This window comes from Pristiophorus japonicus, chromosome 14 (genome assembly GCF_044704955.1).
Source record: "Pristiophorus japonicus isolate sPriJap1 chromosome 14, sPriJap1.hap1, whole genome shotgun sequence".
NCBI classification, from domain to species: Eukaryota; Metazoa; Chordata; class Chondrichthyes; family Pristiophoridae; genus Pristiophorus; species Pristiophorus japonicus.
The window spans coordinates 72,072,929-72,089,224 of record NC_091990.1 but is presented as its reverse complement, the minus strand read 5'-3'; the positions used below and the strand labels follow the sequence as shown (position 1 = coordinate 72,089,224).

Genomic DNA, 16,296 nt, shown 5'->3' with positions numbered 1-16,296 from the left:
TGGAGGGCAGAGAAATCAAAGGCAAAAATCAAAAAGGGCCACATTACAACATAATTCTAAAAGGACAAAGAGTGTCAAAAAAACAAGCCTGAAGGCTCTGTGTCTCAATGCAAGGAGCATTCGTAATAAGGTGAATGAATTAACTGCACAGATAGCTGTTAACGGATATGATGTAATTGGGATTACGGAGACATGGCTCCAGTGTGACCAAGGCTCGGAACTCAACATCCAAGATATTCAATATTCAGGAAGGATAGACAGAAAGGAAAAGGAAGTGGGGTAGCATTGCTGGTTAAAGAGGAGATTAACGCAATAGTAAGGAAGGACATTAGCTTGGATAATGTGGAATCTGTATAGGTGGAGCTGCTAAACATCAAAGGGCAAAAAACACTACTGGGAGTTGTGTACAAACTACCAAACAGTAGTAGTGAGGTTGGGGATGGCATCAAACAGGAAATTAGGGATGCGTGCAATAAGAGTACAGCAGTTATCATGGGTGACTTTAATCTACATATAGATTGGGCTAACCAAACTGGTAGCAATACGTGGAGGAGGATTTCCTGAAGTGTATAAGGGATGGTTTTCTAGACCAATATGTCGAGGAACCAACTAGAGAGCTGGCCATCCGAGACTGGGTGTTGTGTAATGAGAGAGGATTAATTAGAAATCTTGTTGTGCGAGGCCCCTTGGGGAAGAGTGACCATAATTTGGTAGAATTCTTCATTAAGATGGAGAGTGACACAGTTAATTCAGAGACTTGGGTCCTGAACTTAAAGAAAGGTAACTTCGATGGATTGGCAAGGATAGACTGGCGAATGATACTTAAAGGGTTGACGGTGGATAGGCAATGGCAGACATTTAAAGATCACATGGATGAACTTCAACAACTGTACATCCCTGTCTTGTGTAAAAATAAATCGGGGAAGGTGGCTCAACCGTGGCTAACAAGGGAAATTAGGGATAGTGTTAAATCCAAGGAAGAGACTTATAAATTAAACAGCAAACCTGAGGACTGGGAGAAATTTAGAATTCAGCAGAGGAGGACAAAGGGTTTAATTAGGATGGGGAAAATAGAGTATGAGAGTAAGCTTGCAGAGAACATATAAACTGACTGCAAAAGCTTCTATAGATATGTGAAGAGAAAAAGATTAGTGAAGACAAATGTAGGTCCCTTGCTGTCAGAATCAAGTGAATTTATAATGGGGAACAAAGAAATGGCAGACCAATTAAACAAATACTTTGGTTCCGTCTTCACTAAGGAAGACACAAACAACCTTCCGGAAATACTAGGGGACCGAGGGTCTAGCGAGAAGGAGGAACTGAAGGAAATCCTTATTAGTCAGGAAATTGTGTTAGGGAAATTGATGAGATTGAAGGACGATAAATCCCCAGGGTCTGATAGTCTGCATCCCAGGGTACTTAAGGAAGTGGCCCTAGAAATATTAGATGCATTGGTGGTCATTTTCCAACATTCTATAGACTCTGGATTGGAGGGTAGCTAATGTAACCCCACTTTTTAAAAAAGGAGGGAGAGAAAACAGGGAATTATAGACCGGTTAGCCTGACATCGTAGTGGGGAAAATGTTGGAATCAATTATTAAAGATGTAATAGCAGCATATTTGGAAAGCAATGATGGGATCAGTCCAAGTCAGCATGGATTTATCAAAGGATAATCATGCTTGACAAATCTTCTTGCATTTTTTGAGGATGTAACTAGTAGAGTGGACAAGGGAGAACCAGTGTATTTGGACTTTCAAAAGGCTTTTGACAAGGTCCCACAAGAGAATAGTGTGCAAAACTAAAGCACATGGTATTGGGGGTAATGTATTGACGTGGATAGAGAACTAGTTGGCAGACATGAAGCAAAGAGTAGGAATAAACGGGTCCTTTTTAGAATGGCAGGCAGTGACTAGTGGGGTACCGTAAGGTTCAGTGCTGGGACCCCAGCTATTTACAATATACATTAATGATTTAGACGAAAGAATTGAATTATCAACAGGTTTGCAGATGACACTAAGCTGGGTGGCAGTGTGAGCTGTGAGGAGGATGCTAAAATGCTGCAGGATGACTTGGACAGATTAGGTGAATGGACAAATGCATGACAGATGCAGTATAATGTAGATAAATGTGAGGTTATCCACTTTGGTGCAAAAACATGAAGGCAGAATATTCTCTGAATGGTGACAGATTAGGAAAAGGGGAGGTGCAACGAGACCTGGATGCCATGGTACATCAGTCATTGAAAGTTGGCATGCAGGTACAGCAAGCGGTGAAGGCAGCAAATAGCATGTTGACCTTCATAGCGAGAGGATTTGATTATAGGAGCAGAGAGGTCTTACTGCAGTTGTACAGGGCCTTGGTGAGGCCTCACCTTGAATATTGTGTACAGTCTTGCTCTCCTAATCTGAGGAAGGACGTTCTTGCTATTGAAGGTGTGCAGTGAAGGTTCACCAGACTGATTCACGGGATGGCAGGAATAACATATAAAGAAAGACTGGATCGACCAGGCTTATATTCACTGGAATTTAGAAGAATGAGAGGGGATCTCATAGAAACATATAAAATTTTGACGGGATTGGACAAGTTAGATGCAGGAATAACGTTTCTGATGTTGGCGAAGTCCAGAATCAGGGGTCACAGTCTAAGGATAAGGGGTAAGCCATTTAGGACCGAGATGAGGAGAAACTTCTTCATTCAGAGAATTGTGAACCTGTGGAATTCTCTACCACAGAAAGTTGTTGAAGCCAGTTCGTTGGATATATTCAAAAGGGAGTTAGATGTGGCCCTTACAGCTAAAGGGATCAAGGGGTATGGAGAGAAAGCAGGAATGAGGTACTGAAGTCGCATGATCAGCCATGATCATATTGAATGGTGATGTAGGCTCGAAGGGCCGAATGGCCTACTCCTGCACCTATTTTCTATCTTTCTATGTTTCCCTGCCCGCTCCCCATAAACCTTTATTCCCTTATCGCTCAAAAACCTGAATATATTTAAGGCAGAGATAGACAATGACCCAGTTTCCACAGCTCTCTGGGGCAGGGAATTCCATAGATTTAAAACCCTCAGAGAAGAAATTCCTCCTCGTCTCAGTTTTAAATGGGTGGCCCCTTATTCTAAGACTCTGTCCCCTAGTTTTAGTTTCCCCTATGAGTGGAAATATCCTCTCTGCATCACCTTGTCGAACCCCCTCATTATCTTATAAGTTTCAATAATATCATCTCTCATTCTTCTGAACTCCAATGTGTATACGCCCAACCTACTCAACCTATCCTCATAAGTCTAAGGATAAGGGGGAAGCCATTTAGGACCGAGATGAGGTGGAATTTCTTCATCAAGAGAGTGGTGAACCTGTGGAATTCTCTACCACAGAAAGTTGTTGAGGCCAATTCACTAAATATATTCAAAAAGGAGTTAGATGAAGTCCTTACTACTAGGGGAATCAAGGGGTATGGTGAGAAAGCAGGAATGGGGTACTGAAGTTGCATGTTCAGCCATGAACTCATTGAATGGCGGTGCAGGCTAAAAGGGCCGAATGGCCTACTCCTGCACCTATTTTCTATGTTTTCTATGTCTATGTCAACCCCCTCATCTCCGGAATCAACCTAGTGAACCTTCTCTGAACAGCCTCCAATGCAAGTATATCCTTCCTTAAATATGGAGACCAAAACTGTACGCAGTACTCCAGGTGTGACCTCACCAGTACCCTGAGCAGGACTTCTCTGCTTTTATACTCTAACCCTGGGTCATTGTCTATCTCTGCCTTATACTCTAACCCCCTTGCAATAAAGGCCAACATTCCATTTGCCTTCCTGATTACTTGCTGTACCTGCATACTAACTGTTTGTGTTTCATGCACAAGAACCCCCAGGTCCCTCTGTACTGCAACACTTTGCAATTTTTCTCCATTTAAATTATAATTTGCTTTTCTATTATTTCTGCCAAAGTGGATAACCTCACATTTTTCCACATTATGCTCCATCTGCCAAATCTTTGCCCACTCACTTAGCCTGTCTGTATCCCTTTGCAGAGTTTTGGTGTCCTTTTCACAATTTGCTTTCCCACCCATCTTTGTATCAGCAGCAAACTTGGCTACATTACACTCGGTCCCTTCATCCAAGTCATTAATATAGATTGTAAATAGTTGAGGACCCAGCACCGATGCCTGCGGCACCCCACTAGTCATTGTTTGCCAATCGGAAAATAATCCATTTATCCAGACTCTCTGCTTTTTGTCAGTTAGCCAATCTTCTATCCATGCTAATATATTACCCCCAATCCCGTGAACTTTTATCTTGTGCAGTAATCTCCTATGTGGCACCTTATCAAATGCCTTCTGGAAATCCAAATACACCACATCCACTGGTTCCCCCTTATCCACCCTGCTCGTTACATCCTCAAAGAACTCCAGCAAATTTGTCAAACATGATTTCCTTTTCATAAAACCATGTTGACTCTGTTTGATTGAATCAAACTTTTCCCAATGTCCCGCTACTAAGGACCATTAAACATTCTGGTCTATTAAGTGTGATAAATATACATGAAAGAAACTCACAATAATCATTAGCCAGTAGTTGTCACTTGGAACTGAAATTCATCCGGGAGACATGAAGGCCTCAAATTTTGCCAGCCACTTAGAGCGGCGTAGTTTGATGCGGTGCGCCAACTTCGTGGGGGGAAAAAACTTACCGGGATAATTTGGCTGTTCCTGGATCTCTGTGGTCCCGTGGTGTGGTGCTGAGAAACCTGCGGGGGTCGGAGCTTGGGCCACGCTTGTTCAGCGCAGCTGGCAGGGGGGGGGGGGGGGGGGCTTGAGCCCGGCATGTCCTCGAGTGCCGGCAGGGGGACACATGACCGTTTGCGCATGCGCAATGCGCGTTAAAACGTGCGCGCACGCGCAAATGGGGCAGGAACCTTGGCAATCGGCCATTTAAAGGGAGAACATCCTCAGTGCCTCAGCAGCATTGGCAGTGAACCATATTAGAAGGTAAGGTGTGAATTGTGATTTTTGGGGTGGCTGAGGGAGTGGAAAGGAGTGCTGCATAGATGCATGAAAGGTGAGAACTGTGTGTTTTGAAGATCACCTGAGTGTAAATCCAATACACCAATGACGCAAAAGCGTGCAACAAGGACGAAGAACTTCTTGCATAAGGAGGTGGAGAAACTAGTCACTGTCATTGAGGAGAGATGGCAGGAGCTGGATATCAGTAAGAGTGGTCTCACAAAAGTTCAACTCAAAGAAATGAGGAGAGTCTGAAACCTAACTGCAGAAGAAATCTCTGCAGTGGTGAAGATCGCAAGAACTGGAAGCCAATGTAAAAAGAAATGGCAGGACGTTGGTCAAGTAGTGAATGTAAGTATGATCTTGAGTTTTAAATGGAATTGCAATTGTTACTGTGATCATCTGTATATGTCACATCCATCAGAAGCTCACCATGTGGCAAAAATTATATTTTCATCTTTGCAGAAGAAATTGGCTCACAACAAAAGGGAAAAAACTAGAACAGGAGGAGGGTCGTCAAATCTGCACCAACTATCACCCCTGGAACAGAGGGCCGCTGCCTTGCTGAGTTACACCTGCAGAAAAAGAATCAGCTCTGCACAAGCTGGGCCCACATGTGAGGGTAAATCATGAAAATGCATCGTCGCCCTTCAAATCAACCTGCTGACTGGCCTGCTACGCGTGAGACCACTCATTCCACCCATCTTGCCCCCTCCTTTCCTGCTAACCATTTGACTGATCTGTTGTATTTTGCAAAAGATGATGATAATCCTGAACATCCTGAAGATCAACAAGGTGATCCAGATGTGTCCGCTCCAGACCAAGGCGGGTGGGGGGGAGGAAGGGTACAGGGCATCACTTTGCCAGACACCTCCATGAGCTCTGCCACGACATTCCTTGGTTTCACACCTTCCGAGGTTGCGGGTCCCAGTGGCGATGATGGAATGCAGGTTGGAACACCAGGGCCCCACCGTTCCAGCCTGTGCCTTGCACTGGAGGGGTGCCGCTATGCAGACCCACGGCAAGGGGAAGGAGAAGCCGACCTGTCTCTCCTGAGATGCAGCCTTCATCAGATGTACCTAATGTTATGTCATTGGGTGAGGAGACCAATGCCCTTACCCGATCACTCGTGGCCGCTGTCAGTGGTGTGCGTGATGAGGTTGCGCCACTATCAGGAGAAATATCAGCAGTGATACAGGAAGTGAGGGCGGGCATGTCAGAGGGAGTGCAAATGATGGCAGAGGCCATGAGAGAGCTAGTTGCTGCAATAAGGGCACACAGGCCTGACAATCAAATGCCAGTTCCACTGCAATCCCCACACCAGACTCTGTTGAGACCCAAGCCAGGCCCCCAGCCCCCAACCCCCCACCACCACCCCCATGATGAAGTGCACATTCCCCGATATGTGGGTGAGAGATGGGTGCAGCCTTTCTTTGCTGTTGTTGTTGCTGAAGTGCATTGTAAACTTTCCAATAAAAGATTTTTTGCATCATGTTCCATTATCACCACACAACATTTAGGAACTGTAAAAAAAACCATCCCTCACCCCGACAGTCATGCGTGCCTGCTGCCCCTAGTGCTGGCCGAAGGGTTAGCTGGTGCGTTCTACAGTCGGCAAGGCAGCAATGCTCTATTTTCAGTAGCTGATTTATCTTTCATTTATTTTTGATGATGTTCTGCTAATGCTGTGAAGGTGTTTAGTGGTTTATAATCCTCTAACTCACCTGCCGCCCCCGCCCCCGCCCCCCACATCTATGGCTACCTACGCTGATTTCTTAAATGTAGGTAAGGTTTTTCTGTGCCTACAAAAGTGGCCACATACACTGGCCTAAGTTAGTTTGGAGTAACTTTTAGCTGGTCAAATTTGCATCTATGGTCAAAACAGGCATAAGTGGCTGGTCATGCTCCCTTTTAGAGAAAAAAAACTATACTTTAAAAAAAAAACCTAACTAACTGACTTACACTGGAGCAAGTTAAATGGCAAAATTTGCACTTTTTAAGTTACTCCAAAAAAAGCTACTTGCTCCAAAAAAAGCGAGGCAACTCCTGGGGAAATTTGAGATTTAAGGGTGTCATTTTCACCTTTACAACTTGGACAGTAAACCAGTGGAGCAGATCACCTGTCTGTTACAGAACCGACCCAATCAGGTCATCCACCTTGGGAAAAAAAAACAGTAAAAGGGAATATTATTTGAATGGGGAGAAATTACAACACGCTGAGGTGCAGAGGGACCTGGGGGTCCTTGTGCATGAAACTCTTTTAGGAAAAGCAGAGTATCCCAAAAAGTTAGTTTGCAGGTGCAGCAGGTAATCAGGAAGGCGAATGGAATGTTGGCCTTCATTGCGAGAGATGAAGTACAAAAGCAGGGAGGTCCTGCTGCAACTGTACAGGGTATTGGTAAGGCCGCACCAAAAAAACCTAACTAACTGACTTACACTGGAGCAAGTTAAATGGCAAAATTTGCACTTTTTAAGTTACTCCAAAAAAAGCTACTTGCTCCAAAAAAAGCGAGGCAACTCCTGGGGAAATTTGAGATTTAAGGGTGTAATTTTCACCTTTACAACTTGGACAGTAAACCAGTGGAGCAGATCACCCGCCTGTTACAGAACCGACCCAATCAGGTCAGTTTTGGTCACCTTACTTAAGGAAGGATATATTGGCTTTGGAGGGGGTACAGAGATGATTCACCAGGCTGATTCCGGAGATGAGGGGATTACCTTATGATGATAGATTGAGTAGATTGGGTCTTTACTCGTTGGAGTTCAGAAGGATGAGGGGTGATCTTACAGAAACATTTAAAATCATGAAAGGGAAAGACAAGATAGAGGCGGAGAGGTTGTTTCCACTGGTCGGGGAGACTAGAACTAGGGGGCACAGCCTCAAAATACGGGGGAGCCAATTTAAAACCGAGTTGAGAAGGAATTTCTTCTCCCAGAGGGTTGTGAATCTGTGGAATTCTCTGCCCAAGGAAGCAGTTGAGGCTAGCTCATTGAATGTATTCAAGTCACAGATAGATAGATTTTTAACCAATAAGGGAATTAAGGGTTACAGGGAGAGGGCGGGTAAGTGGAGCTGAGTCCACGGCCAGATCAGCCATGATCTTATTGAATGGCGGAGCAGGCTCGAGGAGCTTGATGGCCTACTCCTGTTCCTAATTCTTATGTTCTTATTATGTTCAATGTTCACTTACCATCCAAGTGGTGAAGGTGATAATTACCCCCTAGATTACAAGTCAGAAGTTGTATTCCCAATAGACAGACCAATGGTGAGAACAATTCTGGAGCAAGTCATGTAGATTCAGGCTCTGTAGCTCAGAATGGATAGAAACACATCAGACAAGTGACTCCGATGCTCCCAGGCTACATATCATGAAGTGTTCCAATGAAAGGTTCCTGCACCTAAACTTGTTTTCACTCCCAAGTCAAAGAATGAACCACAACATCACAGAAATGTTCATGCAATAACAGGTGCAGATCAGTCTGAGGTGACCAAAGTATTTTACTGAGGCAGTGAGTATACGAACAATGGGCACAAGTCAATCGTCTCAAACAATGTTCAGAAAGAGATAAAGCTACGTCCCTTATATACTATACATATGGAATCCACATTTGAAGCAGGGCCAAGAGAAATGATCAAAAAGGAGCTTGATGGATAACAGTTGCAAATGACTTTCCGGTTACCTGAACATTAATTGCATCTTATTGCGGATAATTAATATTTTACCGGGAAAGCTGAACAATTTCCTTGTTAACTAGCAAGCCAATTACATTTTTTAATGTATCCTTTTTCAACACCAGCAACTTCAGCAAGTATGAAATGGGTTGCAAAAATTAATGTATTAAACTTTCACGAGTTAATGGGACGAAAATTGCAGTCAGAGGCTTCCTTCGGACGAATACCTCCGACCTGAAATTTTTTTACGAAAATACCTGGTAGTCCCGGAGGCGTTTTCAATTCTGGTCGGAGGCCAACATTCCAAGCGTTGCGTTTGGGAAGATGACTTCCCCGTAAGTACAAAAATGCTGGAGTCACGTGGGCCTGGACCACCAATCACTCTGCAGTATTCTCATTGATAATAATGGGAACTCCGTTTTTACGAGTTCCCATCGCTATCAATGAGAATAATCCCCGAAAACATGAAACACAACATAATAAATAAAACACACCTCACATATTTAAAATTATTTGAAATTAAAGTTAATTAAATGTTTTAGAAAAAATATATATTTTTTGGAATTTTTTTCATGTGTTTAGGGAAGGTTAATAGGGTTTAAAATAAACTTACCTTAATGGACAGGGTTTTTAAACATAAAAATGTATGACTAAATTTCATTTTATGTTTTAAAACTCTTATGCTGGTAAAAGTAAGATGAGTTCTTGCTTTTAACAGCCGTAAGAGTTTGAAGCATATTTGCAGGACATGAATTGGGCAAAAAGCCCAAACTCTCTCGCACGAATGTCCTTTTCCCGGGGATGCAGAGGATATGTCAAGAAAAAGCTTGACAGATCGGGAAAGCCGGTTTTCCACGCATGTGCATTGCGCCCCGAAAACCAGCTAATGCGAGGTATTGCCGGGTCCATGCGCACTTCGTACGGACTCGCTGAGGCTGGAACTAATGCAATACCTAGATTATCACTGAGGAGATACTTACACAAAAATGACTTTCTGTTGATTTGCAAACTGATCCCTTTGTTTCAGGTGAGTGACTCACAGTAAACCGCCTATAAATAAGCACAACTAAACTTTCTAGTACATACAGTCCTTTAGACACGAACAAGGTTCAAAATGAGATTAACATTTTCCCACTGATTAATACAAATATGGAAGGGCCTAACAGACACTGACTGCATTGGAATCACGGTCAGCTGAAACGGTCAAAAGGCAGCTTAACTTATAGATTCCATCTGTGAAATGTAGATTTTTCATGACTTGATAACTGCTATTCTGCATGATGATGATAAAGGGATAATTATGTATTCTCTACACTTACATCAACTGTATTCTTTCCAGAGCCGTCAACAACAACAACAATAACTTCAACAGGTATGAACTTAACCACATCTCGTTAACAAAGTATTCCAATTAATTAGGGAACCAAATTGTTAGCAAGAAAATCAAAGGCTTCTATCTGATGACATGGCATCTGCTGCTTTCCATGATAAACTAATGGCAATAATTTGTATTCTTCACAACTACACTAACTGTATTCTCACCAGTAGCAACATCGACGACTGTAGCTACTACGGGTATACAATTAATCTCATAATTGCAACAATATCTGATAGTTTATCATTGAGCAGAAAGGTGCTGTCCCCCAAAATAAGTCCGCATCACCATATGTGCGATTGACTGAATTTGACAAAGTCACCAGTAGATTCCAGAAATCGGCAAGTCATTTAAAAGTTCAATGTGGTGAAGATTAAGTGCAACAGGCAAGGATGTCCCCGTGTTGCATTGTGTGAAGTTCAGGCACCAGTACAAAGCATAACTCAGTGACTGCCTCACTTGATGGCCAATGCAGGTAGGTCCATTCTGACATTCATTCTTTCACCCTGGATCCAATGACCCAGGTAGGTGAGTACCAGCCACCTGCTGTGCCAGTGTTCCTGCCACTCTTCTTTCTACAGAAACTCGCCTTCCTTCTCCAAATCCAACAGTGCCAATGAAATGCCTCTGGCCAACACTGGTTGTGGGTAAAAGGGTAAATAAAGGGGTATTGATGTTTCACAGAAAACAGCAGTTGCTGGTGGGTAGAAAAGAATATTCATACCTTGATCAGCTCATTAGGGATCCCTGTTACTGCCCGACCAAAAAACATTGTGCTTTTGTGCTCTGGACCACAATGCTGGCCTGAACCCCACAGGGCTCTTTTGTTTAGTAGTAGCAAAGAAAATCAAATGTCAATATCTAAGATATCCAGGTCAAAGCTTCCGATATAGCAGCGTGGATATCTTGTAGGCTGCATGCAAATTTCCTCTGAGGGCAGTGCACAATGATGTGCTCCAGGGTCTGATTTGGAGTTCCACAGTTGTATGATGGGGATGCTTTAATCTTCCATCTCTGGAGATGGTGGCAGCATCTACCATGACCAGTTCCGAGGTGGTTGATGGTTGTCCACTGTTTGCAAGGAAGGTTTCATCCTTCAGGCCATACTTTCACTGTTCATTGGCCAAAACAACTGGTCTCAAGAGGCAAAACTCTACCAACACTATGCCTGGTCTACTCACTGAGCCAACCAGCAGCGCATTTGGTGCTGGGCTCAGTGGTGCAATCATGCTAATGAGCAGGCAGCACAAATTGGGTGTTCTACCTGCACTCCTTTCAATGGGTGCAGCCGAATCCAATTTCACCCCCTTTTTCTTTACTAGTATCAACTCTGGTAGGGGAAAACTTAACTCCTGGGAAGCTATCTCCAACATAAAATCCACCCCGATAATTTCAACAGCAGATGCTAAGTTAAAGACATCAATGTCAATTTTCTGCTTGTGTGCTCTGGTGTGTGTCAGAATCAGGCCCAGCAGTTAGAAGCTGCCAGGCCTCCGATGAACTCTTCTGCATGAGATTAATATCCGCCTTAATGCCAGGAGTTAGAATCGGCCCTAATAATGACTCCAACTTCAATAGAAGGTTTGACACGAACCAGACAATTTTTGGACACATTTATTGGTCAAAGATCTGACTTCATTCTCGCACTTTCAACTCATTTTGATAAAGTCCCACATTGCAGACTGGTCATGAAAGTAATAGCCCATGGGATCCAGGGCAAAGTAGCAAGTTGGATCCAAAATTGGCTCGGAGACATAAGCAAAGTGTAATGGTTGATGGGTGTTTTTGTGACTGGAAGGCTGTATCCAGTGGGGTTCCGCAGAGTTCAGTGCTGGACCCCTTGCTTTTTGTGGTATATATCAATGACTTGGACTTCAATGTTGGGGGCATGATTAAGAAGTTTGCAGATGACACTAAAATAGGTTGTGTGGTTGATAATGAAGAAGAAAGCTGTGGACTGCAGGAAAATATCAATGTACTGGTCAGGTGGGCAGAACAGTGGCAAATGGAATTCAATTCGGATAAGTGTGAGGTAATACATTTGGGGTGGTCTTACAAGGCAAGAGAATACACATTAAATGGTACGACACTGAAAAGTGTAGAGGAACAAAGGGACCTTGGAGTGCAGGTCCACAGACCCCTGAAGGTAGCAGGCCAGGTAGATATGCTGGCTAAGAATGAATACCTGCCTTTATTAGTCGAGGCATGGAATACAAGTGCAAGGAGGTTATGTTTGAACTATATAAAACACTGGTTAGGTCGCAGTTGGAGTACAATGTGCAATTCTGGTCACCATATTACAGGAAAGATGTGAATGTACTGGAAAGGGTGCAGAGAAGATTTATCAGAATGTTGCCTGGACTGGAGAATTTTGGCTATGAGGAAAGATTGGAGATGCTGGATCTGTTTTCTTTGGAACAGAGGAGGCTAAGGGGAGACCTGATTGAGGTGTATAAAATTATGAGTGGCCTGGATAGAGTGGATCGGAAGGACTTGGCAAAGGGGTCAACAACAGGGGGTATAGATTTAAAGTAATTGTAGGGGGGTTTAGAGGAGGTATGAGGGGTAATTTCTTCACCCAGAGGATGTTGGGGGTCTGGAACTCACAGGCTGAAATGGTGGTAAGGAAGGAACCCTCACCACATTTAAAAGATACTTGGATGTGCACCTAAAGTGCTGTAACCTACAGGGCTACGGACCAAGAGCTGGAAAGTGGGATTAGGCTGAATAGCTCTTAATCGGCCAGCGCAGACATGATGGGCCAAAATGGCCTCCTTCCGTGCTGTAAATTTCTATGATTACCTTAAAACATCACTGACTCCAACTTCAACAACCATGAATTTAATAACAGTTAAGGAACAATGAAAAAAGCAGTTTTCTTCGATTGAATTAATCACAGGTGAGGTTCATTGAATGATGATGGAATTTATTATCATTGTTCCAACATGGAAAATCATCCATTTCCTTCACAGCATCAACTGGGGCTCCAACATAACCAACAGCTAAAACTCACCGTGTGATTTCAACATTCTGTACTGGTCCATCAATCAGCAGCAAAAGCACAGAAAAGGTGTACAAAAAGTAACTTTCAGTTAAAACTGTAAGCAACATCTTCATACTGAAACCATCAAACTCTGATTTTCCATCTCATTCACGACACAGTCTTATCTTCCAGCGATATATCAAAATACAATATTCCATTCAGTGGCATCACCAGCATTTTATTTTTCATTGTGTAATAACGCTACCGGGCCGACTTCTTCATGTTAAACAGCATCATAACAGAATCAGTGTGGATCAAATGGACTTCCGATTCCAGCAACCTTGAGCTTGTTGCATTGCAGTATTCCTTGCAATAGAGATTTTACTCTTTAATTTCTCTTTAATCCTTCCAAATCATTTCATTTCCAGCCAGAATAACCGGTCATGCATATGGTCCACTACCATCTTCAACAAAAGGTAAAGTAGACATGGCTTACAATCTCATTCATGTTTGGATTTATTTACTCCTGATTTTAACAGGGGGCCAAGGGGGTGTTTGTGATCAGGGAAAGGAAGGGGACAAGATGGTCCCAAGATTCCCTTGCTGGGCCTGGACAAGCAATCCTGCTCTTCCTGGCCCACAAGGATGACTAAAAAAAGTCTGAAACCCTTACCTACCCGTGCCTCTTCTGACCCACGATCCATCGCCTGGCTGGTACGGCCTGCCGGGTACGTGTCACTTATTCCCCGCTCAGGCCTCAGACTAATATTACATTTGGTACTGATCTGCCTATGTAAATCATGACCCCACTACTTTCCTGTGGGTGTCCTGCTCACCCGCTCAAAACATTGGGCTATTATCATGGCCTGGAGGGCAGGCAGCAGGAGCACAGAGTAAATCAACTGCCTCCCTGCCCAGTTTCCACCATTGAGGCTATAACTTTACTTCAAAATATTACCAGTTCTTCAGTCTGTGTACCATCTAATATGATTTTCAATCACTGTCACATCCCAATATCATCAGCAACAACTGCATTCAATAAAAGTGATGAGGCAGTTTTCTTGAAGAAGCAATTAATGCATCTATTATAGGATCTAACACAGTTCAGAGATGATGATACGTGAGACCAAAGATTTTTTTCACTGTAGCTGTTCCTAAGGAACCATCCAGAATCTTCCGTGAAGATCCTTTCCATTGATTTTCAAACACTGTTTCAAAGAAGAGACATACAGAAGTATATGAACAGCGGGGGTTTTCTGATTGTGCACGTAACAGCCCATCGTTACATGTACATTGAAATTAAATGTGGGGTCGAGGGAGGTTGCAGGAATGGGAAAAGAGGGGCAGAAAACCCCATCTTTCACTGTTTTATACAACAACATTGCCAATATATCACTTTTCCTTGTGCAATAATACTAAGTGACTGTATTCTTTATATCATAGAATAATATAGAAGATTATTGAATTCCATTAAAACATTTGCCCAAATCTTTATTCCTCAAATCTAATTTAAACTTTTGTTCCCTCCAAATTCACAGCATCATCTACCACTGGTAAGTTCATTAATGCATGTTGTGTTTTCAACTCAATCTATCAAATACCGTGCTGGTTCTTTATAGACTTCTCTATAAGTTAATGATTCACAATGCGAATCATTCCTCCATTACATTTAGTTCAAGGTGTCCTTGTTAAGTTATCCTATCTCCCCGATTTCTAATCCTGATACTACATGTATCAAACTGATTCCCTTGCTCACGCTACAATCAATCATCTCCACATCTAGCTTTCATTTTACTCGTTGCAGGAAGAACCTCTTCACATGTATCAAACTGATTCCCTTTCTCACTTTAAAATCACTCATCTCCACATTTAGCTTTCATTTTACTCGTTGCCTTCCCCTTCTCCAATCTTAGTGATTTAACACGCAAGATGTATTTGTGTTGCACTGTTTGATATATGATATGGCCATGGTGAAGGACACCAGTGTGTGGTGCAAAAGAGAGGTGGTGGAGCATGGGAGGCAAATCAAGGAATGGTTGTTGGGTGGCTTGGCTATTAATGGTTTGTAGACTGCAGGAGGAAGGGAATATCCACAGTTTTAGAATCAATGGAAAGAGTGAGCTAGAGAAGGCAGTGCTATCACTCTGGTGTTACACAGCGTGAAGATGAAGGGAGAAGAATGATGAGCAAAGAAAAAGTGTAATATCATCAAAACTTTGTAATCAGTAAAATCTAAGCTGAACTAACTCATGTATTCACATTCCTTATCCAAGTCAGCAAACACAGAAATCAATGGTTTGCCATATTTGCTACAATCTATCAGGTTGATTCTTCATACAGATGGTTTGGATATATATATAAAAACTACTGGAATCCTAAGAAATTAGACTTTAAACAGAGATCATTCATCCCATCAGCTATGCAACAATGCTCGCTCTTTTAATGGAGTGATGTACTTTAATCACATTTCCTTGGCCATTTCCTGCATCCTTTCATGTTCTTCCTTTCCATATATTTATCCAGCTCCCTTTTAACAATGATCCAGTATCTGCCAGCACCCATTTGTGAAAGAGCTTTCCATGTTCTAATTACTCTCAGTATGAATCTTTCTTCGAAGTCCCTGATTGATTCTTCTGCTGGTAATCCTGACTCGGGTCTCTAAATTACTGATCGGCCACGCAGTGGAAGCAATCTTTAACAATTCATTCTCTCCAAAACTTTTAGAAATATCCATTCACCTTTTTGAGTTAGTGCAAAAATACCCCATCTTTCAAGCCATATTAGAACCTCTAATATTTGGAATCATTCCTGTCAATCGTTATTGAATCACATCTTTGTCTCTGCTATGTTTGATTTCATGAGACAGAGGACTCTCCTGTGGCTTAACCAATATCTTATATAAATTCAACATCATTTTCTTCCTTTTCTCAATTCAAAGTGACCGACCTACAAGACCCAGAATTCCATTTGCCTCATTATTGCCTATTTCCTACTCCTACTTTAAAAGATATCTATATCTGCACCTCTTCATGCCCCCACTCTGTTAAGATTCTGCACAATTAAGCTAAAGTTCATTGCAGTGAATGATCACAGAACCAACGTTTGGCACCGTGAAGCTGCACTTCAGCTGCCTGGATCATTGGAGGATGGGCTCCACAATATCGTTCTGTTAGTATCCAGGACTGCTGAAGTCACCTGTATGGTTCACCCCTTCGCACTGTAAACCAGACTGCTTATGGATGACACCAGGAGTGAGAGACAAATA

The 16,296-nt window shown here is 42.7% G+C and overlaps 1 protein-coding gene across 1 annotated transcript in view; it reads left to right on the top strand.

Annotated features, from left to right (window-relative positions):
• LOC139279608 (GATA zinc finger domain-containing protein 14-like) overlaps nt 1-16,296 on the top strand; it is a 319,765-nt gene that overhangs the window by 181,939 nt on the left and 121,530 nt on the right. Inside the window, exons 38-40 of the mRNA XM_070898724.1 lie at nt 10,013-10,045; nt 13,460-13,507; nt 14,570-14,584. Coding sequence (XP_070754825.1) covers nt 10,013-10,045; nt 13,460-13,507; nt 14,570-14,584 — 96 coding nt within the window. The remainder of the gene's footprint in view (nt 1-10,012; nt 10,046-13,459; nt 13,508-14,569; nt 14,585-16,296) is intronic.